Source organism: Pyxicephalus adspersus, chromosome 1, assembly GCF_032062135.1.
Source record: "Pyxicephalus adspersus chromosome 1, UCB_Pads_2.0, whole genome shotgun sequence".
NCBI lineage: Eukaryota > Metazoa > Chordata > Amphibia > Anura > Pyxicephalidae > Pyxicephalus > Pyxicephalus adspersus.
The window spans coordinates 148235995-148263038 of NC_092858.1; the positions used below are offsets into that span (position 1 = coordinate 148235995).

The window sequence follows — 27044 nt, forward strand, 5'->3', positions numbered from 1 at the left end:
TGTTCTAAATATTTGATTAATTTATAAGACCTACAAGTCGATATACAGGCACAAGTCTTGTGGAAATAATATTAAAGAAAAAAGAATAGTATATACTTGCACAGCAGGACATAAAAAAATTTCCGGCCTGCATGTCTTTCTTTTCTTTTCTTTTTATTAAGCACATGAATAGGAATAGTTTAGTCATTTTTTTCTTTTTTAGGATTAGGATACATGTTGATTTTTTGGATCTGATAGCTGAGGATTGCTCATCATCCGTGTATTCTTCTGCCAGGTGTGCTGCATTTTCCTCTGCTGTCCCTTAGCCTACTGCGTACCAGTTTTATTCTGCTTCCCCTACCCCATCTGTATCCGTGTGCTCACCTTTTTTTTCTTAAGCACTGCTGCATACTTTCTTTATTTATCTCAAGGGAGCTGTAGGTGTTAAAGTGTGGGACTGAATTAGTACTAGTACTTATCATGCCTGATGGTTGGTTTTCCATGAGGCCCATGTTGTTGCTTCCTGACTCCTTTTGAGCTATAGTCATTCAAAAGTAACTTTCAAAAAGTCATCAAAAAGCGACAGGATGATTTGAAGTAGGCTAACAGACAGTTTTTGTATGTATTGAATTGAAACATGAGGATATGATTTGAAGCAAATATTATGGACACAGATAATATTTTCTATATAAAGTTGTAAATACATGGAAATTCATTATTGTACGTTGATTCACCTGCCCTTCTGACATTGATTGCCCAATATAAATAAAAGCATCTATAATATACTCTCTAGACATCCTGAAGAAGCGGACACTGTTTCCTTGAAATGTGTGGAGACATTGTTCATCTAGAGTTTCCATGTTTTTTTTTTCTGGTATAGTCATTCAAATAATCTGCCACATAAACCCACAATAGCATATGAATTTAGAACCATGGGCATAAGACATATCTGTAAGGTGGATGCCGAAAGCGATAAATGTCAGCTAATCCCCTTGCTTTGCTAAATAAAAACTTTTAATGGCGACTTCAATGTGGACACATTTAACAGAAGGTGGGCTTGGTGCAACAGTCTTTTGGAAAGTGAAATAATTAAATGGCACACCAGATGTAAGAGATACTTCTTTGGTACTCTCATGAATTTGCAAAGTTGTGTTATGGGTGCATATGTAGATTAATGTTTTTCCAACATATGGATTGGTAGAAGTGTTATTGAAGAATTTCTATACAGAAAATTATGTAAACATATTGGTATACTCCATATATTGATTGGTATGCTTAACCTGCAACTGTAATTTTCAAAATGTAATAATTTAATTATTTTGAATAGGGTCTATGTGTTGTTTATGTATTCACATATTCTGAAATTCCAGCAACACATTAGACACATCCAAAGCATCTTGAGATGAAACTATATGTAATTTAAATCCACATATGGATATTGTAGGTGAAATGTACCATATGTATGTACCTAATCCGTGTTGATACATAACCTAAAACTTTTACTCTGCTGAAAGTTCCTTATCTGTTACTATTTTGTTCATCTTTGCATTTGGAAAGTTTTCTTTGCCAGTAGCATCAGAGGTGGCGTACACGCTATCTGGACATCTAGTGCAGAAAAAAGTAACTTTGATTATCATTTTAATGCTGAACATTTATGAATAAAACATTGTGTACAGCCAGTGTTTCATGTATCCTAAGTACACTATCTCTCTGGGCCACACTGGGAGGATGAAAAATGCAATTTGTGATGGGTACCAGACCAGTGCAGCCAAAGGAGATATGGGGGATTATCTACTTCTTCATATACAAAATGTTATTACTATTATTATTTATGTTTTTTGGGAGTTAGCACTTCAACATCACAAAGCAACGTGAAATATATGTATACAATAATATTCAGTAAATTACATACTAATATTCTTTTAATAAATGTATTATCTGTTAATAGAGTTATAATGATTTTTAGGATTTACATTTGTGACCTTCTTATCCACTGTTATAATACCTGCCAAAAACTATTGGCTCTGTCTGTTTTTTAGATTATTTGCATGAAATTCTCGACTTTCTGGTATGAGACTATTTAGCCAAAAATTTGAAGATAAAGAATATGCTACCATGTCACACCTCTGTTATGCGGACCATGTAAGAAAAATTTGGTTAAAAAACTTTCTTTTTAGCAAAACTCTCCCTTTTTACTGACTTAAAAAAAAACACACAAGTAATAAATAAGACGATGGATGAAAATTTTAACAGTTAAATATAACAATTTATAATGCCTACTGATTCAACTAAAAAGGAGGATAATTAAAAAGAAAAGCGGGCCAAATGGATTTGATACCAAATGAGGGACAGTGTCTCCACATAAAGGACAGTCGGGAGCTATAGCATTTTATTTTTAGTGATTCTCTATGATAGAATATTTTATGTAACATTTGCTTAAATTTGTAGTCTTTTTTGTAAGATTTCCCAGCAAAATGTATATACTCACAACAGAGTCTATTCAAGATGTATACTGCTTACATAGTGTATAGAGTCCTATATAGCTCAATATATTTTTGGAACTTTCAGAATCAGATTTATAATGCAGTTTATGACATAAAGTCTTGTATTATCATAAAATGCTTTAAAGTCTAAGGTGGAGAAAAACTTGATGTAAATGTTGTTGTGCTGCCCAGGTGTATAGTTAGTTGTTCCTTGGATTCTCACAACATTCCTCCCTCATCCCAAGGTTACAGATGGCAGCTAAGTCATTGCTGTTGCTATAAGCGTCCTTTTCGGTTGCAGCCTTGCTATCAACCTTATCCTCAGGCAAGTTCACCAAGTCACCAAATCTTACATCACATCATTTGAACGAGTGGCTGCAAAAGAATTCCTATTTGCATAACAAAGTGTGCAAAAATGTGCTGTCACATGTCATGCAAATGTTCACTATGTTATCCCTAAAAGTATGGAGGTTTTCATTTCATAGCACTCAAGGTTATACTGATCTAAAGGCTGGATTGTTTCCTAAGTTGCAGAAGTAAATAATTGTGGAGCTCTGACTAGTTGCATCGATTTTCCAGGTCACTGGCCTTGACTTATTAAAGTCTCAAAGGCTGGATAGGATAAACTTTCTCCAGTGAAGCTGGGTGATCCAGCAAACCTGGAAGGGACCTGGTCCAGTATTCAAAACATTTGCTAGCAAATAGCAAATTACTTTTAACTAATTAATTCCAGGTTTGCTGGATCACCTAGTTTCACCGAAGAAAGAGCTTTAATAAATTAGGCCCACTAACTTAATATTTGAATATTTGAATTTATTGAAGAAAAGGCCAGAAACAGACAAGAAACAGCCAGCAACCAGGGATTTAGCAACGACAGCCTATTTCTCAAAGCATATACTTCTTTTTAAAATTCAGAGCATGTTTTTTTCCAGCCCACTTAATGTGAAAATAACAATGATTTCTAATCATTGTAATGACAGGTGCCCTCTTCAATCATTCTCTGCACTGCATGGGATCATTTAATGAGCAGTAACTGGTATAATGTGATAGTTTTCATAGTAAATTATTGGAGAGGATGTAATCAATAGCGGGCCCTGGTCAAGGTTGTCCAGATCTGTGTGTGCATTACTTTAATTATGCACATATTTCACCCACTCCGAGACTTGGCATCTGTGCACTTAAAGTGATCTGTCTGTGGTTACCATTTTAAGGTAGAACTCCAGGCACAGGAAAATAATAACCACCTGTAAGAGATAAGTTTGTAATATGTCAATTGCCTCATCATAAGTTTTTCCGTGCTCTCCATTCCCCTCCTAAAATGATGGTTCTGCACCATAAGTTGCATCAGTCAGCTGGGTAATATTGAAGAAAATGGAAAACATATGCTGGCAGGTAGTGTCTTGGTAGAGTAGATGACTTTTTTATGTTATTTTTATTTTTTATTGAATTTATTTACACATTATGGCACATTTTGGCATCTACCAGTACAATTTTCTTTCATTTTTTTCTTTACATTATTTTTAATTAACTTTTCCATTATGTTTGTTAATACAACAAAAGCTGCACAAAACTTGAAAACTGTCTTTTTTTATTCCTCTTACTACAATATTTAGATTGGGTTTTGCTGTTTTGGGCTAATGCTCTTTGTATACATTCTATGTTTCCTCCTTATTCAGTATGCCCATTTGTAATACTGTTTGTTCTTCAGAACCATAAATTATAAAGCTAAAGCTAACCAAAAAAAAGCAAAAGTCTGCACTGAGATTTACAGGGGTTAGAAGTCTTGCCAGAGGTGAACAGTACTAAGAGGTCCTCATCAGCAGGGATGGGTTTTGTGTAATCCATTGTCCACTTGATGGTACTGAAACTTGAGTTCCTAAAAGTTTGGTAGAGTTGTTTAATCACAATAGTGTATAATTAGAGAATGAGAAAGGCTTTTAATGGTAAAACAGTTCACACATATATTGTATGTATTTGACCTGTATATTTAAATGGTATGTACAAGTTTGTATTTGTGTCATATACAAAGGGATTTATATAAAATCCATGACCATAGGTCTTTCCCTGGTGTTAGCTAGTTCACTACTGACATAATATAACTCTTTATATTACAACTGAAAAGGCGATCTTCCCTTTCAATGCCATTTCAGGCAGTGATAGTAACTGAAAGGTTAATAGGAGAAAACTGCTGTTTCTGGGAAGCGTGCAGCAGGTGTTGTATTAACACCCCAGGACTTCCAACCTTTCGTTCATTTGCCCACTGAGCAGAATGAAATCTTCTGTATCTGTGACTTCTTACACCAGCGATGACAGCTGCAGCCTACTGCACTGCATAGTTATGGATGGGTGCAGCAATAGTAAGGTGTGCAACCGTATATCTTGTTAGCAAATTACTTTATCCCTGATGGACTCCAGTGTTAATTGGATAATAATAATTTCATTACTCTTCTTCCTTCTTTGAAGGCCAGAACAGCTGAAATGTTTCTAAACTGCAATATGTAATTACCAAGTGCTTTGGAAAGACGATATGCTATATCAATACAGATGAGTGTTGTTTATTACTTTAAGGGAGCACTTCTTCAGACCTATTAGTGTGAAGTATAGTGCCACATGTGCTCCTTCTGACTAATATCAGGACCTTCCCCTGGAGGGCTCTGTATAAAAATAAAAGCCATATGCCCCGCACATGATAGTGTGTGCTGTTGATATGTATGAGTCTCTCTTCACGGATGCCTAATGTGCCAAGTCATCCTGTATCTGGCTAGAACAGATGTCTACCTCTTATGTTCTGCGTCTTGCTGCCTTACAAACAAAGCTTAGAACATCTCAGAACTTGACCCTGAAATTCTGTACTATAGAATTATTGCTAAGACAGGATACTCACTAGTAAATGGTATTGATCTTTTATCCTTTGTTCCCGTATATACCTAAATCATGCTCTTATTTCCACAGATCATTTACCTCTGTGATCTTCTCTTGTTACTGTATCAAAGTATTGCAAGATACACAGGCTGGAACAGTTGAAAATTGCTTTTATAAACTCTACCTTTTTTGTTTTCAGAATGTTTTTTCTACAACTAGATTAACATTTATTTTGTGGGAGTTTGCAGGCTTCCAATTCTGTTATTTCAATAATCCCAGTATTAGTCATAGGGTTGCTTTTCTCCCATTTGTCAACAGCATGGCCGTTGAACAAACCTCTGAGAATTGCAAACTGCTATTTCCCTATTGATATTTCAGTGATCCCCACACACACACACTGATGTGGGTGAAGGAAGATTAACTTTGCCTCTCTTGGGCCTGTTTCCCCTTTTAAAGGGTGCATGGAAATGGAGTACAAATTTCTCATAATGATTGTGATTCCCATATTGAACATAGACCAGAACACCTGGAGCCTAAGGTTAGAAAAAGCTCAGTTTTTTCTGTAGCCTTACCCACACTTGCATAAATAAAACATGCAAATCACAAGGAACATAAAGGAGTAATACCTGTCATTTGTTAGTCATACAAAGGCTTGCATGTCTCAGTGGATGGCCTAAAAATATTCAAGCACTGTCAAATACTTCAAGACCATCCATCACTCTATCTCTTCCTAAAAAAATATAACCCCCCCCCTTAAAAACAAATCTCAGTGTATACTCGGGTCACACCAGTAGATGGAGCTTTAGCCTTATGTAGAGTGTGTAACAGTCTCTTGGCCCCAGAATTACACACTTTACACAAAGACACTGCCATCTACCAGTGACCAACAATATGAGACCAATCAAGTCATCCATTTTAACTAACTCAAAAGTACAACATACTTTACCCTGTAAAGAAAGGTCTTAAAATGTAATTTTTACCCCATTTAAATAAATGTTTAAAACTAAAACACCATTAATGTATTAATACATGGAATTTTATTGGAATTTCTATTGATTACTGTTTTAAATGTTAAAAAGTGTTGACCACATTTTGTGCCCTAGGTTTATACTAAAGTCAGTGTTTTCCTATATTTTTTTAAAAATTAAAAATAGTACCTTGATTTATAATTAAATCAGTTTGTATTTTCAAGTATATATGGTAGTCTTATTATATTAGGCCACTGGGTTTACTGGACATATTTATTAGCACAATTTATTAAGAATTTTTTTACTTGGCATTTTTTTTAATGGAATGCATAGAATAGTGTAAGATCATTGGACAATATGTCAAGAAATGTGCAGGGTACTAAAACGCTAAGCCTTACTCATAGACATGTGATGACAATATCCCTTTGCTCTGATCACTTTTATCACTACTTTGCTTATAGTACCAGCTCCTGTCCTACTTTCTGTCCACTCTGGTTTTATTTATTAGTCTTGGCTCTAAGTGAACCATTAGAGCATATTTGTCAAATACAATACACAAATCTGTATGGATCCTGGTGGGCTGAATCGTGATTGTATTAGAACATAAGTCAAATATATAGTAAAATAACATAATTACTCCATTATAACATTTCATCATCAAGAGCAAATGTTTATCAAATGCAAACCTATTAGTATTAATTGTGTAAATTGTATTTCAACCTGTATTAGCTGTTCCTTTTTATCCCTCAGGTAAGCACATTTTAATCATGTGATTAGCCCATTGAATTGATTTATTAGCTGGTTTTGCATATTCTAGTCCAACACAGAAATTTTAAACAGACAGGTGGATTTAAATAAACCAAAAGGACCCTGTACTCAACCAATGTGAAGGATAGAGGTGCAAACATTAAACAGTGAGTTTCTGCATGTTTTAATCATACATTCAAACATGTGTTCATTCCCTATTTTAAAATAGAAGGACAGAGCAATGCAAATAATGTGTTCTATTCCAGGGCCATCTCTTCTTCTAGAAGCACTGGTTTACAGCACAGTTAAAATATATTATTTTATAGTTATTTTTTCCGAACTTCATTCATTAAAACATTGACAGCTGTTTGCAGAATCACAACACTAAAATGTAATATGGAGCCTCTAGTTGCTTTTGACAGCACAGAATCCTTGATAAATACTTCCATGATTGTAGCAGTGCAGAGCAATGTCGGCCTAATGCCAGGAGACTTTGTTCCCTAGGAAAGGGTTGTTCTGGATGCTTTGCTGACTGGAGCCCTATGTGACAGAGATTCACGCAGGAGTGGAGTAAAATGGAAACAGCAGGATCTCCCCGCTGCCTCGGGAGATTGCTCACAGGCCAAATTATAGTGGAAGAAGCACGCACAGCTGTCTGTTACGGACTGTCAGTCTCTGGAGAGCTCCATGCTGCCAGAACCTTCTATCAGATATAGTTAGAGTTCAGCCTATGAGTCTTCTTAGTTGTTGCAGCCTGAGCAAAAGGTAGCTTAAAATAATTAACATTGTACTGGATGAATCAATTCACACAAACACTCTAGAAAGTAAAAGTGTGTTTACAGGGCCTGCTGTAATTTTGCTGCAGCAAAGGAATCTTGCGTAAGTGGTAAACATTAACAGGTTTTGGTATATTAATATAAAATATCCAACATAAACTAAATTGGACAGAGAACATGATTAGGTTGTGTTACATATCACTGCTTTTTGCTTGGGCTTAAAGTCTTGAGATTGTGAGACTATGGAAGTTTTTATTCTACCAGTGTATACATTCTTCTACATGTCCTTAAAGGGTCAGATCACATATATATATATATATATTATTGTCTATATGAATTCTGGTGGGCTGAATCGTGATACCACAACACAACCTCCATGCCAAAGTTCATGAGTGTCTGTGCTTAACTGGCAGTCTTCTCAGTAAAAGCAAAAATGTTTATTACATCCAATTTTATTCTACAGAATGTATAATACATTTATAATCAGTCTATCAGAGAGAAAGAATCCCCTCACAATGGTCATAGCAGGTGTGTAGATCCAGGAACTCAAGAACAGAGATCTAACCAATACATTAACCATGTGTCTCAATACGAACTATAAGTGCTGTCCTTGTCCACCAGTCTAATTTAGCAGGTGCTGTGATACCACTTCAAATATTTCATGGTAAGTAAACCGCAACGAAAAAAAAACACTTCCTTGTATTATTTAAAAAATATTTCTCAAGACTGTAATGTTAAACAATTTTACATCTGTAATTAACTGGGAAGCTAAATATTTAATGCCATCATATGCAGTCTGTAAACACAAGTTTAAATCCTCTTTGTTGCCGTTAAAACTAGCTGAATTTTCAAACAGCGAAGTAACTGTTTTCTTTTCTAGAACACCAAGAAAGCTTACTGTACTCTCCTCACTCTCTCTCGAATTTCATCCTTTTCTACCATGCCTGCTTCCCTCCTGAATATGTGGTCTCTTGCTTTTCTTTTGGTGTATCTCTTTATCCGTACGCATGGCTGCTCTGTGCTCTTAGCAAGTGCATCTAATGAAAAATTAACTTGTTTCCCATTTCATGTGAGTGGTCTTTGCAGGAAGGATTTTGTGATGGGGGCATGGGGGGAGTGGACCACAGGAGACATACAGTATATATTGTCTGTTCTGTGTCTGACTGTAATTCCTATTTTACTTCTTTCAACAGCCAGCATTATAATACCATTAGGTTTCAATGTTGCATTAGTAGGTGGTTAAATATATTTAGAAATGAATGCCTGCACTAAGGTATTAAGCAATTAACACAACTTTTAGATATGGAGCATAGTACATTATTTGAATAAAGCACCTATACGAGGAGGTGATGAGAAGTTCCTGGCTTTGCCCAGAAAGAAGAGAGCCAGAGTTATGAAATAACACATTTGTTTAACATATTCCCCTCTGAGCTTGATGCACTTGGTACAGCGTAGTTAGAGCTTTTCTAGACCATTCAAATAAAAGTCCTTCGGCTGCAAACCAGCTCTCAGCAGCATCTTCAACATCAAAAAAGGCCTCAACACATTGCCCCTTCAGGTGTTTCTTCAAATTCAGGAACAGATAATAGTCCGAAGGGGCCAGGTCAAGTGAGTAGGGGGGATGGTGGACCAATTGGAAACCCAGAGTGTTCAATTTGACAGCCACAGCGTTGGACATGTGCGCAGGTGTATTCTCCTGCAAAAAAAGGATCCTTTGGTCAACTTTCCTCAGCGTTTTGTCCTAATTGCCTCCTTCACCTGGTCCAGGAGGTTAGCATAATACTGTCCGGTGATACTAGAGCCCTGAGGTAGGTAGTCCACCAACAAAATACTGTCTTTGTCCCAGAAAACTGACACACATGACTTTTTGACCGATTTCTTCGGCCGTGGGGACCCGCTGTGGCGCAATTCCTTTGACTGTTCCTTGGTTTCAGGATCATAGATGTTGAGCCAGGTTTCATCCTCAGTCACTAACTTAGCCAAAAAAAGTCCTGTGCAGCTTCAAAATGGGCCAAAACGGCTTTGGATGCTTCAACTTGTTGCTTCTTCTGATCGATGTTCAAACATTTCTGCACCTACTTCGCTGAAGGCTTGCGCATGTCTAGGATAGTGATGATAACAAACCCAACACGCCCCCGTGAGATGTCAAGTATTTGGGCTATCTTATTTGCGGATATTCGCCGGTCCTCAATAATCAGCTCACGGACAACATCGCAGGTTGCTGGGTCAGTTGAGGTTGGGGGGCACCCACTGCAGGGCTCATCTTCAACAGTAAAATGCCCAGTCTTGAAACGAGATATCCAGGTTTTGACAGTGCTGTAGGAAGGACACTTGTCCCCCAGTGTTTGTGGCATCTCAGTGTGAATGTCCCTTGCTGACTTTCTCTGGAGAAACAAAAACTTCATGACGGCCCATAACTCCAACAACATGAAACTTGCTTGTGTCACTGCCATCACAGCTTCTCACTAAAAGAAAAAACAGTTTTAAGAATCACAAAGACCTGATATTTGCACAGTTACATAATAAGATATTAGGCTATCATATGCCCTCACTCTAATTTTTCTATTTCCCCTGGAAGGGGGCAAAGCCCGGAACTTCTCAGCACCCCCTCGTCCTTATGGCAACTTAGTTATTTATCTCAGAAATTATGTTTGTTCATGTAGGAATGGGTGATTCTTCCAGTGAGGCAAGGTGAGAAATGTGCCCCATGCAGATGACACTAAGGTCAGTGTAAGACAAGGTTATCACCTAGATTAATGACAACTTCAATATTTCTTACATCTTTCTACTTCTAAGCTATGTACAGATATTGAATACCTGTCACTGGAAATGTTTCCTGCAGCAGTGAAATGAGCAAGTACTGTACAGACAGCGCTGTTCTGTTCTGCGGAGAGGAGAAAGACCAGAGGGAGGTGTTCTATTGTATTCTGTCCATAGTGAACAGTAGTGGTCATTAGCAGCCTGTTAATAATAATCGCCAAATAATCGCCAAATTATGTTGTTAGACCACTGTGCTAACAGTAAATTTCAGCAAACATTACCAGGGTATGACAATCTAACACTTTCCCAAGGTTCTAATCATTATATGTCAGGGAATGTGGTGCTGCAAAAATGATAAAATGAACACAGAGTTATTTTTATTATTTTCAGTAAGTTTAACTGAAGTGATAAAAAATGCAACATGCAGTGAGAACAGTAGTAATCACTGTTGGATGCAAAAGTCCATCTCTATTGTAACTTGGAAACTTAGGAAGAAATAAAACTCCACTTTCATTCTTGTATTCTACTTTTAAAAGATGTATATGATTATATGGGTCATTGTCACTTATATTGTATATATTTTACAGGACCAGATTGAACAGGTGGACCCTCGGGGACGGACCCCCCTTCATTTATCTACAACATTAGGTCATCTGGACTGTGCCAGAGTCTTGCTGAATCATGGGGCTGACGTCAGCAAAGAGAACCGTAGCGGATGGACGGGTAAGTTAGCTATCTACCCTTCATCTGTATAATGCAATATGTACATTTACAAACATAGAAATAAATTACATAAAGAGAAGGATATAACAAACAGTACAAGCCTTCAGAGCTATACAAATCCTTCTTCAGGTGTAATGGCAGATAAAAAGCTGACATAGCAAAAACAAAGCCACTACATGCAGATAATGTGTAAATAGGATAGTAAAAGATGGAATGAAAATAAGCATTAAATTGTCAAGCTTCAGATCAGAGATTTTTAGCCTTACGGTGTGAAAAGTCGGAAAATCTCATTCTACTGGAATATTCATAGCAGTTGGTTTACATAAGGAGGTTGGCTTACTAAATAAATTGAGAATGTACACATAATAAATTGGGTAAAGATTCACTTGAATTATCCAATCATGGAAAAAGCAAATCCCTGTTTATTTATTTTTTTTTTGTTTTATTTGTACATGATTGGCGTCATGTAAGTGAATAATAACAGAATTTACTTTGTAAGCCTCAAGATGTCATAATGGTTTAACTCTTCCTGGGATGTATTGAACATCCCAACACTTTTATATACCTGGATTTTCTTCTCCTGTTCAGATGGTGTTGTTTTTAATCGGTACGACAAATTATACAGCACTTCACAACGTCCATAGTCATGTCACTAGCTGTCCCTCAAAGGGGCTCACAATCTTATGTCCCAAAATAGCCGTATGTCAACAACACAGTCTAAGGTCAATTTAGGGGGAGAAGCCCATTAATCTAACTGCATGTTTTGGGAAAGTGGGAAGAAACCAGACTATACGGGGAACACCTATGCAAACACAGGGAGAATCCTGATGTCCTGATCGAGATTCAAATCTGGGACCTTGCACTAAAGGCCAGAGTGCGACCCACTGAGCCTATAAGTACTTGCATGTGTTTTTGTTGTTGTCTTTTATACAAAAATGTTACATTGCCATTTATTATAATTTAAAGTTACAATTTAATCAAGTGTTAACAGTAAATAATCCTTATAAAAGCGAACAACATTATCATGAACTATTGCACTAAGTCAGGCATTTGTTCATATTGCACATTGATATGTATTGCCCTGCCAACCCCTCCCCTACCAAGGTTCAACTGAAATCCCAAGTTTCTTGTTACTCTCATCAGTCCATCCATATTCAGGGCCCAAAGCACTTCTATTTAAACAACAGGCAAGGTCAAGTGGGGACCCTGGTTACATGCCCAATTCTTAAGTGCCAAATTATAAGTGCAATGGCAATTAATCCAGGGAATAGAAACAGGAATTGGAACAGAATTGGACACACCATTACACTCATTACACACATTACAACTCCATCTCCTGCACCCCATCTCGTGCCTTTGGACTAATTCATCCACCTGGACTCCAACACAACCTCTACTGCTGGCATTCTAAACTGCTATTTCACCTAGCCGTTTTTTTGACTGACTCATCATATCCCACACCTGGAACTCAACAAGCTTAGAAGCCTCACTACAACCCACATTACAGGACCGGCTCTCATGGACTGTTTTCCACTTTGTTTATTATACTCATATGGTTCTCAATTATCTGTTAAAATGTATTATTCACCCTGCACTCTCTTTGCTGGCACTATTCCCTCTTCTCCCCGGTTCTATCTCCCTGCTCCTTCACTCAGCCCTGGATAAGGTCTCATGCTGCCTGTCGGCCATCTCATCATGGATGTCTGACCGATTTCTGAAGCTCAACCTGGATAAAACCAGACTCATCATCATTACCCCCTCAAATTCCAAATCTCCCCCTGACATATTTCTAAGTGTTAACAACACTGTTATTCGTCCCTCCCTCAGGCACGTTGTCTTGGCGTCACCTTTGATTCTGCCCTCTCATTTACCCCCCATATTCAGAACATTTCCAGGTCCTGTAACTTTCACCTACGCAACATCTCCAAAATCCGCCCCTACCTGTCCCCAGAGACCACCAAACTCCTTGACATGCACTTATTATCTCAAGTCTGGACTACTGTATATAGGATATAGCTACATCTTTGCATTCTTTAATGTTGCAATAAGGGTTAGTATACGTAGATAGCCCTGACCGAAGCCTGCCCCTGTCTGAATTAGGCATAGCCAAGAGAGGAGCCAAAGTTTTTCTCCATCTGATGGGTGTACAATCTCTCTAGACCATTTTGCTGGGAACACTTGTCCCTGCTGAGAAATTTTCCAGTTCAGATGGGAAAACTGTCAGGGACACACATATACCTCAAATGTTCTGCATGTAGTGTTTAATGAAAGCTAGAACCAGTGAACGGTGTCTCATTGATTCTATCTAGGCTTCACTTATATACCCTTAGACAATGGAATTTGTGGGATTAGGAATAATGAATTCTATGTGCACCCTTCATGCAGCGCCTGGAAGTTCCACAATTATCCAGGCTTGTAAATGCTGCAGTATCTCACAGCTGGTTCATTATCCCTGCATGCTGAAACAGCAGATTATTATGACTATAGCTGGTGGGATGATTAGAGGTTTGTAATGGTGACTTGACCAGGAATACAATGCTGAAACTGTAAATGATGCAGGTGGGAAGCCAAACAGATTATTTTAAAAGATTTCGTACATAAACAGCATTACACAGCATAATTTATCAGAGTGTTTTTATATCACATATGATGTACAACTGGACATGTTAAGAGGCTATCTGGGATGACTCCAGAGCTCTCTGTGGATTGTAGCACTTTTTACATTGCTGTTATACTTTTTTAAATAAACCTATTGGTCTGTCTAAGCACCTGTTTGGTGTTAAAGTGCCCACTGAGAAACATTGCACACCTCTGTGTTATCATATAATGGTCAATAAACAATGTAACGTAGTTTTGTCTTGTCAGAAGAACTCTACAGAAGAACTTACAGCTAAAATATTGACCTGAATGTTGCTATTGCTATTTTTAATGTAGGATATTTGCTATTTTTAATGTAGTCAATCCATTTTTTCAGTTCTTCAGGAGGCAGTCAGCACACGTGACTTAGAACTAGTCCGCTTGATTTTACGGCATCGAGACTACCAAAGGGCCATTAAACGTCTGGCGGGGATACCCGTGTTACTGGAAAAACTGAGAAAGGTATGTCAGAATGACCGAACCTAATATAAATGTACTTTCTTTATGGTTTCTTGGAGAATTTATCTATTCTTTCAGATTTTAAAATTATCAAAGGATTTGTCAATCTGTTAATCTGTTGGTGATATTAAATTGAGGAATATTTACATTTTTACTAGACATACAGATCATCATGTATTTACAGTATATAAAAGCATTATATTCTATAGAGATTGAGTAGGTTATATAGTAAACATGCTGTTTATACATTGTAAATAGAAAATGATAGTGTATTTTTGCCCTCACTGTATTGTTTCTATTGTAATGTTTTCCTTCTTATATAGCAGCTGAAATAAAATTACTGGCAGTATAATCTATCTAAGTAAATGTCTAATTATTATTAATAATAATAATAATAATAATAATAATATTATTAAACAGGATTTATATAGCGCCAACATGTAATGCAGCGCTGTACATTAAATAGGTCTAATAGACTTTTACTAAAATAGAGGTACAATCCCTGTGCTGCATCCAGCTCCCCAGCCACTTTTAGCCGAGCGTACCAACTAGCACTTTTCAGTAACCACCTGGCTGTGTTTGGGTGGTTACTCAAGAGTTGGATCACAATACAGGGGCTGCCACCTGCCTACAATTTCTTCCAACCCAGCTAAACAATTTTCTGGGTTGAACACTGAAGCCCATGGTTACAAACAGTCCTGCAATAAGGTAACCACACACACATATTGTACGTACCTACAAACATTGACTAATGATTCCTTTAACATTTAAAAACTAAATATAGAAATAAAAGTAAAAAGAAACATAAGGCCCCACCCAGTGACTTATAATATAAAGCGCTTGCAATCAAACAAGTAGCAAAACAAAATGCAAGTACTTGTTTAGTACATTTCGGACAAAAAAAAATTCCCTCTTTGTTTCATAATGTCATTGTAGTACTAGTCACAATTTACATTTTGTTGAATACTCTGATGTCTTATTTAAGACTTGTCAGAAGATTGCATCAATTTTATTGCTATTGTGCTTCAAATCTAATCTTATTGTGGATAGGAACCTTTAGTTGTTTTTAATATGGAGCAGTTTTACAGGAACTTTTTTTGATGGAATTATGTGACAGCGTATTGACTGTGAGTTGTCATCTCCTAAGGCCAGCATCACATATTAAGCAGAACTACCAGGCTAGACTATTTCTTATTGCTCTCAGCTGTTAAGGAAGAGATAGGTCAGCTATGTTATTCACTACCTCAGGGTCTTGTTTTTGAGCAGCCAGTAATTAGGAGGCTCCTTTATTATCAGCTTTAAAGTAACTTTTGCATTCTATTTGCTTTCCAATCTACCAGTACCTGCACATAGAGGTTCTTCATTGTTCCTGTTCTTATGTCACAAAAAAAATGCAAAATGATTTTACCTCCAACAGTCTAATTTCCAGCTGGTTCTATTTACATCATTTTTCCAATACTAATGGTTCCAAGCAACGGGTAAAGGTGGGATGAAGATAATGAAAACTGGTAAAGTTATTTTTTTACGGCTGCTGCATGTGGGTAGATAGGGAGCTGTGACTGTGACAATTACTTAGGTGAGATTGTAATAGGAATGATGTAAAAATTTCAATAATGTAAAAATGTTCACATTTGAAAGATTTAGCCAGCTTTAGTTTTCAGTAAAGCATCTCAGATAACGGTGGCACTCTGGTATGAAAACATCATCCACTAGCTGTAGCTATGAGCTCTGACTTGAACCCAATTTCCTTGGCCAATGTAATATTATGAAGACAGTTGGCTGCACTCAACTGAATGATTCAACATAAAACACAACAGTTTCACTAAAACAAAAATTTTAAAAAATCCTGCCAAAGAACAGACTTAAAAACTTGTCCTCCCACTCACCTTCCCTGTCTTGAAGAATATTTGTGGCCGAGAATATACGGCATCCAAAACAGTTTTGGGTATGTTGGTCCCCCACTTAGCATTGGTTCGATCTGGCGGTTCCTACATCTCTATGTCCTGGAGTGATTTATGGGCTAGCAGATTAAACTTCAGAGTGCATAAGGAGACCAGGCCCCCAACACTCCTGGACATGTCAGATGCTTAAGATTTATTACCATAATTCGTTCTTTAGGAGAGCAAAAAAAAGTGGTGCAGGCAGTAGGACAGGTAAGTGTTAAGTCTTTTACAGGGACTCATTTCATAAATATTTTTAGTTTATGCTCCTTAAGGCATATGATGATCTGGCTATAGTCATCACATCTATGAATAGTATAAGACAACAGTAAATATACCCAGCAGGTTGATCTTTTCTTTTGCCCTGTTCTGTGGCCTGTAAATGTTTGGCTGCCTTCCATCCCCACCTTCAGACCTAAACATGTTTTCTCAGTCAGGTCAAATATTCATGTTTATATAAGAAATATTAAGAAAAGTACCACATATTTTTGTATTTGGGGCAAATCTGACCATCCAATGTACATTTTATGGCTAGCTTAAAAGTGCACATCAAATACATTTGAAATAACAGTCTGGCTGGGTTTGGCAACAGACAAATATCTATGGTGAGCGGGGTATGTAGTAATCTATTGTTTCTGTGATAATTCTGTGCTAGAAGTGTATAGCAGCATCTCATCCTCTCACCTTCATAATAAAACTTGTATCTGAGCAGAAATCATATGCTTAAGTGACAGTTGGCCACTTGATGACCCCAAGGCCAGTTGGATTTTGTCTCCGCATTTGACGATTCACACATCTAAAATTAACATTTAGTAAAGAGATGGCGTTTTCTGGAGTCGAACACTCTGAGGGGTTGTCTCAATTATCTGAAGGACTTCCAAGGAAAATGGTGTAAATATTCTCATTTTGTGTTACTTGCAGGTATTGACAGCCTCAGAAATTGGATGTTAGAGGTTAGACACATGTAATGCCGTTTCTGATTAAACCCTTTATTTTCATACTGGTGTGCTTGTACCTTGGGGTTTCACTTCTGCTGCTAGATTTTTTTAGTAGATTTTATATGTATATTTTTTTAGCAGGTCATTAAAAATTCATACATGTAAAGGGCAAGCATGGAGTAAAGAGTTTGTAGCTCAACTACAGACGTCACTAATTTAAATGATTTAAACAGTTTAAAGGGAATGTGTAGTCTTTTCAATAATTGTATAGATCTTTATTGAAATAGATCAGCTTAATGATTAAATCATTTTCAATATGTGTGTTTATTTGCCCATTAGACATATAGGCATGGTATCCTTCTTTGAAGTACATTACACAGTAGTTATGTATTATTTCTCTTTTTCACAATGTAAGTCTATGAGTCATCTGACACTTTACCAGCAACCAGTTTCCTATATTGCTGATTGTCTACTGTATTTCAGGAGCTGTAAACAGTTAAGCTAAGGTATTTTACTGTGGCATTTATCATCTCCTAGCACTTACGTTCAAATACTAGGTTTCCAGGGAACAGAATCAGTTTGTCACTTCTCAACTTTTTCTGGTATTTGCAAACACCTGTGCAGGCATGTTTAGGAGGCTGCAAAACTCTGGCATGGCAGTTCAATTTTTCACTTCGCTTTTTAAGCATTTGCAAGTGGTAAAACTATTAAAAACAGCTGGCAAACACTGCTAGTGTAAACATAGCCTTTGGCAATGCCATGTGTATGCAAGAATGATAGTGATGTGCCAAGCTCCAATTAGTGTGCAGCTTTCTACATTTTTTGTAGTTTATATACATTATTATTAATGGCATTGACCTCATAATCTTGTCCAAAAACCATCTTCCTTTGTCCCAGCAATGAGAGAAACAGATAAAATCAACACGTCAAAGTGCTTTTACATGCAGAACTGTGGCTCTTGTAACTGTATTTAAAAAATATCATGATTTTAGGATATTCTGGCCTTGACAACACTAAGGAATCTTTAAAATGAATGAACACAGGGTTTGTCTATGATGACAGAATTTTTGCCAAGGTCTTAAATAGCATTGGATGTCATGAGTATTAGATTTGCACCAGGTTTCTAGACCCCCATCAGAAATATGGATGTAAGGCTCTGGTTGGCACCAGTCCTCACCAGACACCAGTCCCCCAATCTAACACCTGCTTTACAATGGATGCTGGGGATGCCATAAAATAAATCAGACTGCAAGGCTAAAGGGAAATGGGACTGAGACAACCTCCAAATAGAAAATCTTCCTGGAAAAAGGCAGGTGAGGCAGGAGGATTCAGAAGTTGGGCAAGAATAGCTTTATGTTTGCCCTTACTGACAACACACTATACTATTCCAAAAATTTGCCAAGTCTGTGAAATCCTTCTATTGTGTAATTGGATCCCAAACAAAACAGGAAAAAAGATACAATTTGAAACCTGTCTTTTTAGTTTGTAAATAATTAGAGTTTTCAGAAACACGCAAGTATATGGCAAAGCACTAGATTTTGCAACATAATTGTCCACAAATGATTCCCTACATGAGTTATCATGCTTACAGTGATCATCAAACATCTCACACGTTTAGTATAATATATAGTGGCCAGTAATAAAGTTTAGTATATTTTAGAGCTCCTTAAATCAGAAAGATAATCTTCTAGAGTTGTAGTTTTTACAAATAGCAGATTTAATGGTCACTATTTGCTCCTGTAATATTCAATTTCATATTTATTTTCCTGTAATTATCACTCTAGAAAGATATTTTATAATTCACTTCTTCTTTCCTGGTCTTCAGTAGAAATCTGATTTAATCCCAAGAGGGTCCATGGTGACTAAGTGCTAATGTGCTTTTTCATGTCACTTATTCCCTCTAGTGCTTGGGGGCCTGTTTACCTTGGCCACTAAATGGGTTACATTCCTCCAGAGAATATATGTACAGGAAAAAAGAAGACTATTAGGTCCTGTTATTGTGATTCTTTTTACCTATTTATAGATAAATGGGCCCAAGCAAATCAAATTTTACTCCGTTACACTACTACAGCATTAGCATATTATTTATTAGCATAAATCCATGTGAATGTATTACTATAATTAATTTTAAGTAATTACATTTTCTTTAAATATCTTTTTATTGATAAAGTTTAAACAAAAAACAAGCAATTGTATACAACTCTGTAGAAGAAAAAAAATGTAGATATAAAAAGAAAACAAGGGTTAACAAAATATTGTGTTGAGTATTAAAAAATGTTGCAATACAATCAGGTATAACAAACAAACATTCTAGATGTAGTTATGCGATTCAGTTTTAGCATGTACTAAGTACTAATCAAAAAATACTGGTGTGTCTAAAATTACTCACAATGCACATCAGAAAACTATAGGAAGGTCATTAAGTAAATCTCCTTCCAAATACCATGTTCTGTGGCAAAAACAGTTATACTGTTTTGTTTTATTGGGAGTATTTAACGTATCAATAAAAGCTTTCCCAGGTTTCAAAGAATTTGTGGGTTTTTGTTTCTTTATGCAGTGCTTCTGCCCATTCCATTTAAGTACTTACATTTTAATTCTATGTACGTTCATAGGGCAGCCATTATTTTAGTAATTTTATTTAAATAGCTCAATTGGAAGCCAAAAAAGTGCATTCCTTACTTGTGCCACTAGCAGCAGGAAAATATGGATCTTTTTCTTAAAGGATGGCTAAAGAAAAAGGATAATTACAACAGCAACAAACAAACTTGTTTATTTACTGCATTTTACCCATTCCAGGAAATAAAATATATGTATAGTATTTATCTAGTGAACATGAACAACTATATCACTGACCAATAAATGAAAGGAGTTCTAGCACAAAGAAGCTGTAAACGCGCATTCAGATTTGGTTTCACATTTGAACCATCATATCAACGATATGTACTGGCCACTGTAAAGCATAATAATGCCCATAGACATGGGATGACAGGTATAAAATTCAGCCAGATAGTTGACAATCTCAGGTCAATTACATACCTCTAAACACTGCAGGGTGTTGGGGGAGTCAGTTAAGTAAGCTTTGTCAATTCTTGTTTTTTGATGAAAGGAACTTGTGTGGTTCCTAAAGCCTTTCCCAAATAGCCTGGTACCAGGTGCTGATTTTTCTCTACTCCCTTCCACAAAGAATAACAATGGACCCATGGAAGAGCCAAGTGTTCTTGTCAAGAGAAATGCCATCATTTACAAGTGTTTAGGTGTGTCTGGATCTTTCCTACACATCTGATTTCTATTTAGTTTCAGTGAGGATCCTTAGGTATATGTATAGCCCCAAATTTATATTTTCTAGATTTTTAATGGAGAAGGAAAAACCTGTTTCTGAATTCACTATCTTTGTCCTGGTGACCATTTATTATTGTCTCCAAAACCATATTTACCAAAGCTCTCTAAAACTGGGGAAGATAGGCTATCATTGGAGAATCTCGGTGATCCAGCAAACCTGGAGTGGATTTCTTAAAAATATTTTTGCTAGTTCACAAATGTTTTGTGAACCAGATCCATAACAGGTTTGCTGGTTTACCAAGGTTCACCGATGGTAGTCTATCTTCACCATTCATGGAGAAATGTAATGATTCAGGCCCAAAGGGTATGTGTAGGTAGCTGGTAATAGAAGCACAGCAAGGAAAGTTTTGTTTTTGAAACGGCAAATCTAATAAATGGAGGTTACCGAGGAGGTAAATGCAACCTACTCCACTTACCTCTAGGATTTTAAATTATTCTTTATGTCTTTATGTACACACACACACACACATATATATATATATATATATATATATATATATATATATATATACTTTTAAATTAAATCTTGTATAATCAATGTTAAGTTTTATACTACTGGATGTCCTGGTGAAATATGGAATATATGATAAACCTTACAGTTAGGTTTAATGTTAGTGGTATTTAAAGCTACATTGTAGTGGTCATAAATTTATAAAGTAATAATTTTATAGATTTTAAATAAATATATGAAAATATTTCATTTATATTTATTCATCAATATTAGGACCCTGACATTAGATCTGTAGTCACAGCTGTACAGTGAGTTTTTGAATCCTTAGAATACCAGATTCACACTTGACACTTGTTGGTTGCAGATGGTTTAATGTGAAATATTTTATATGAACTTTTTCATGACGATAACCGTATTTCTTTTTACAAGCATTGCTTCCTGTATATATTTGCTAGTTATTATTGCAGTGGCCATACAAATTGCCTCTACTATGTAGGTATCTTAGGAGTGCAGCCAGGTAACAATCCACTAGTCAGCAAGCTGTTGCTTTTATTATTGGAGATTGCTTGCATATAATAAACTAGAGCTGTAAATCAAGGATTAGGTGAAAATAAATAATTCATTGTCATGCTGTAAACCCTGACTGTGTGATAGGGGAGTGCAGACAAAATTGGCAAAATAATTTCAAGGCAAAGAGTTTTCGTCAAAGCAAAAGATTTTATCATAACATACTGTAAAGTCATTATGCAGTCAAATTGCAAATTTAAGGTAGGAATGGCCTTCATTGTGTTAATTTGAGACATTCCAGGTGACTTTATAGGTTATGTATACATTTACAGCCAGAAATTCTTTCTCATCTTAATATGAACACTGCACACATGGAAGATAAAGGCAGGTTCTTCTCTGTTGCAACTTATGGAGCCTCTCTCGTATTTCCTGCTGAATTAAACCTGCTATAATTACTAATAACCATAGATGTCAGCAATTATTTTATTACTATTTACAGTAAATGGTCATTTTATTATTATATGGCAGAACATATTCAGAACAAAACACATTGGGTCTGATTTACTTAAACTCTTCAAGGCTGGAGAATATACACTTTCAATGGTGAACCTGTAATGGATTTCTTAAAAAGCAATTGCTTTTTCTTAGCAAATGTTTTCAATCTTGGACCAGATCCATTCTAGGTTTGTTGGATCACCCAGGTTCACTGATGAAAGTGTATCTTCACCAGTCTACCAGAGAGCTTTAATAAAGCGGGCCCATTGGCTGAAGGTCAACTTCAGACGTGGCCACTTTGTTTGGATGTTTAATTTTACTAGTTTTTCTCTTATGACAGGCACAGGACTTTTATGTGGAAATGAAATGGGAGTTTACCAGCTGGGGTGAGTACTAAAGTATAATATGAAAATGAATACATTGGTGTAACCAACACTGGCATTAACAAATTGGCAATAGTTAACTAAAGTACAAAAAAGGAAAATGGGGAAACCATGCTCATGTTGTAAAGTAAAAGTAGAATCCACTCTAAGAACTTATGTATGATCTCATGTAAAGACTAGAAGGTGACACTGATGCAGACCTCTCAAAATTACAACAGAATTTAAGCAAAGAGTACGAACATAATTTAGCTAACAGAATTGTTAACCTTATTGTTCCAGAATTGAAAAAACAAACTAGATAATCTAAATATAGGTCCTTTCAAATTATGTATGGAATACAGAATGTCCAAGTGTGCCTTAGACAGCCCAATACTTGCAAGTAGTTTGGCCATTTCAAGCACCGCATGGACAGGCAGTTAACAAGTACAACATTGAGTATATGAGTTTAGCTATCTGTTGTTAACCTTAGCATTCAAGAGATCTTATAAACAGTTGGAAGACCTGTAAAGCCAGACAGGGATAGCTCATTTAGCTTCCACTGAAACTTTGGGCAAAAATATTACAGAGGTTTGCAACAGGGGATAAATATGTTTAATATATATATATATATATATATATATATATATATATATATAATCAGCATGCTTCAGGGACAAACCACCTTACCTATATTTACCTTTTCAATAATTAGCTTCAATCAGTTCAATAAATAGGCCTGTGTTTGATTGTATCCCACCTTTAATAAAGCCCTCGTCAAGGGGCTTTGTTTATAAATTCTATGCAAGGGAATGCTTACATGCGTTATTGTTTTTTTTTAAAGCTGTTTATTGCCAGGGCCATTGTGCTGTATTCATTTTTTCTTCCATGCACCATTTATAAGTTATTAGGTATCCCAGTTTAATTCCCACATGAGAATATTTTTATGAACTCAGTGAATCCCAGTGGAAGCTTTGTTAAAAACAATATTATTTACTGAAATATTAATTGCTATTTAACTGCATTTTGTATTCACCGTTCTTTAGGAAGATATGAGAAGGTGATGTACAAATGTAGAAGGCTTCTACACAATGTGGGGTGGTGGTTACATCCAAATATGGCAGCATTAGATAAAATTGACCAACAAAATAGCAAGTACATTCTAACTTTACATTAGTTAAATGTGTTAAGGTTATTATTTTTTTTTTAAAGTGGATTTTGCGCTGTAGAAACCGGAACCCTGAAATGCAGCTTCAGAGAATGAAGTAGTCAGTGATTAGATCTGTTGAGTCAAGCAGTTGTAAATTTGTTCTGCTGTATAAAAATAGAATGATAATCTTCACTGCCTTACAAAGGAACCATACTGAGACTTTCTGAATACACAACAAAGATGCAGCTTTTCTTTATCTGCTCACAAGATGAATAAATCTTAAGTGCAAAAGAAATAGAGCTCAAATTGTAGCTAAATCTAAAATCTATAACTTAGCCTGTGGAAAGAGTTTTAATGATGTCTGAAATGTTGTAGTACCTGCACCTCATCTATCTTTTTTTTTAGTTCCCTTGGTCTCCAAGATCTGTCCAAGTGACACATACAAGGTTTGGAAGAGTGGGCAGAACCTTCGTGTAGACACTACATTGCTCGGCTTTGATCATATGACCTGGCAACGAGGAAACCGCAGTTTTATCTTCAGGGGACAAGGTGAGTGCTCCTAGGCAAAGAAAGTCATGTAAATTGAGGTGATTATAGTGCTTTACAAAACAGCTCAAAGTACAACTGCAATTGTTAGTAAAAATTCTGCTGGTTTGGGGCTTATTCAGTTGGGGAGCGAATAGATATCCTAACGATAGGTTCGCACCAGCTGCTTGCTTGATTTTATGCGGCTCCCTGTGGCTGGCACCTTGCCAGCTGCTCAAGGATTTTCATGGCGGTGCTGGTTAAAAAAAGAGCCAGCGTCTGCACATTTGATTACATTTGATCACATTTGATAGTTGTCGGCAGGGAGCAGTACTAGTACAACTCACTACAGCCCTTATTCATTCTCTTTGGGGGTGCTGCAGGGAGATGGTACATGTCACAAGTGTCTATCCATGGGGCAACATTTCCTGCCATGAGGAAGTGGTCAATGCACCGCAACCTCACTGCAAGTGTGAATAGGCCCTAAGTGTTTGAGTAAGCCACTGAAACTATACACTAAAACACTGGTAAAACACTAAAACACTGGTAAATGCAACAATTATATACAAAAAACAGTGACCCATAATAATATTATTATTATTATTCATAATAATAATAATAATAAACAGGATTTATATAGCGCCAACATTTTACACAGCGCTGTTCATTAAATATGGGTTGCAAATGACAGACAAATACAAACACAGGGGTAGGAGAGGACTCTGCCCCGAAGAGCTTACAATCTAGGACCTATAGTAAACAATCACATTTTATTATTTACAAAATACAAATACTCAACTGGGCCATCTTGGTCTTGAAAAAGTAGACAAACTTCATTCACAGTTGCATCAAAGTTTCACCTGATTTATTTTTTTAAAGGGTTCACTTATCAGGAAAGAACTTGTATATGTTATGTTGTGATATATAATCCTGTTCAGTTCAGTTTTTTAAGTTCCTAATGAAAAAGCATATGTTTAATCATACAGCTCATATGCTCTGTTATTCATAACCCCACTGTAACTGTAGTCAGGTCAGATGAAGTTGTTTTTTTACTGAATTTTTTAGATTTTGTACCTAATTTGGTTGTTGTACTTCATCAGAAGAGATATGTAATGTTTTATGGAATTTATTCACTTACTGTATTCTTATTTTTTCTCTAAATATATACTTGGCTATACACCCACAGATACCAGCGCTGTTGTCATGGAAATCGACCATGACAGAAGAGTTGTCTTCTCTGAAACTTTAACTTTAGGTTCCCAGGACCATGAAGTTCTCTTGGCTGCTGTGCAGCCCACCGAGGAGCAGGCCATGAGCCGCCTAACAGCCCCAGTAGTCACCACTCAGCTGGACACCAAGAACATTGCCTTTGAGAGGTCAGTAAAAGTGTCAGGACTGTAGTGCATGGTTAATGTATGTATAATACAAATATTTTGATTAAAATTATACCTCAGTAATGTTATCAACCTACAAGATCTGATAAATTGCATTATGTATACATTTACATAATTCTAAAGAAGAAATGCAGTTTTTCTCTTGAAAAATGGAGAATGGATATACTAAACAAAAGCAAATCCCACAACCAAAGCAAAGTATGTTAGTCACCCAGATATTGGACACCAAGATCATTTAGAAGAAAACCTGGGACACATGGCCTGGATGCAGAATTTAGATGTGCTGGCTGCAAGCAAAGATGAAGTTATAAAAATATATGGGAACACACTGTAGCTATACTAATGCTATGAGTAAAAGGTTGCATGGGTTTTACTTTTATATTGGGATATATACTGGAGACTGCACAGTAACCTGTTGTGGGGACTTTGCATTCAAACACATTTGCATAAGCATTAATATATTATATATATCCAATATTATACAAATATAGTATCTTAGGCTTCACATACACATTACATTAACATTTAACAACATGTTGCTGTGTTCAGTAGTGAAAATATCAGCTTGTCAGACAAAGGATCAATACATTAGCCGTACAGACTTCATCAGGCAAATCAATCATTTACTAGATGTACAAAACACAACAAATAAAAACATAAAATCTCTAACTTTCTTCCACTTTTCCTGTCCCCCCGTATAATCCTGCACATACGCTAGGGAAAATTGGCAGGTTCATGATAGCGGCAACCTAAGAATAACATTTTCTAACCCATCAAATTCCAGTGGTCAGGGATGCAATGGATACAGCTTCCCATCAGTAGTCATTAGATATTACAAAGTAAATACATTTTTATTATTTTGCATGATGCTGATAGATGACCATCCACTGCCCATGGGTGCTATTATTTTTTGTGTAACTGTTATTCATATAAAAAATCATAAATATTTTTGTTCTGTTCTTTTTGGCTGTACAGGAACAAATCAGGAATCCTGGGGTGGCGAAGTGAGAAAACAGAAGTTATTAATGGCTATGAAGCAAAGGTTAGGAATGTTAACTGCACAAACACATTAGGCTAAAAGACAAAGCATTAGTTTCACAAGGCACAAAAGTTTTCTATCTTTTTATAAGATGGGGCTCTGCAGGCCTTTGTTTATAGAAATATGCCGTGTACAGTAGAAATAGAAATATGGAACACATCATTAAAACTCTTCTTGTGATAATAACTGTCATTGATGACACCGCTTGATGACACCGCTTACCTGTGTTTATCTGTGCAAGTCCTCATGCAGCTTTTAGTCTACGACTGCTCCGACCTTAAGACAAGCATAGGATTCTCTTCTCCGACATTCCCAGTCCTGAAATCTGGCACATGTCCTTAGAGATGACATACAGAAAAATAGCTGTTTATATTTCAGCATATGAGCTGTAAACATCTATGGCCTCTGCCAGCTCATGAACAGGATTTCAAAGCAGGTTTGTTAAGCTAGAGAAGATAATTGCTGCATTTGTTCTGGCAGGCTAGGCAATATTCCACTTCCATCCATCCATAG

The 27044-nt window shown here is 36.4% G+C and overlaps 1 protein-coding gene across 3 annotated transcripts in view; it reads left to right on the top strand.

Annotated features, from left to right (window-relative positions):
• Window positions 1–27044, top strand: part of ANKRD13B (ankyrin repeat domain 13B) — a 116406-nt gene that overhangs the window by 70083 nt on the left and 19279 nt on the right. For all 3 annotated transcript variants that reach the window (XM_072430700.1, XM_072430707.1, XM_072430718.1), the window contains exons 2-7: window positions 11163–11298; window positions 14273–14397; window positions 22405–22450; window positions 23979–24122; window positions 25285–25474; window positions 26468–26534. In XM_072430700.1, coding sequence (XP_072286801.1) covers window positions 11163–11298; window positions 14273–14397; window positions 22405–22450; window positions 23979–24122; window positions 25285–25474; window positions 26468–26534 — 708 coding nt within the window. The remainder of the gene's footprint in view (window positions 1–11162; window positions 11299–14272; window positions 14398–22404; window positions 22451–23978; window positions 24123–25284; window positions 25475–26467; window positions 26535–27044) is intronic.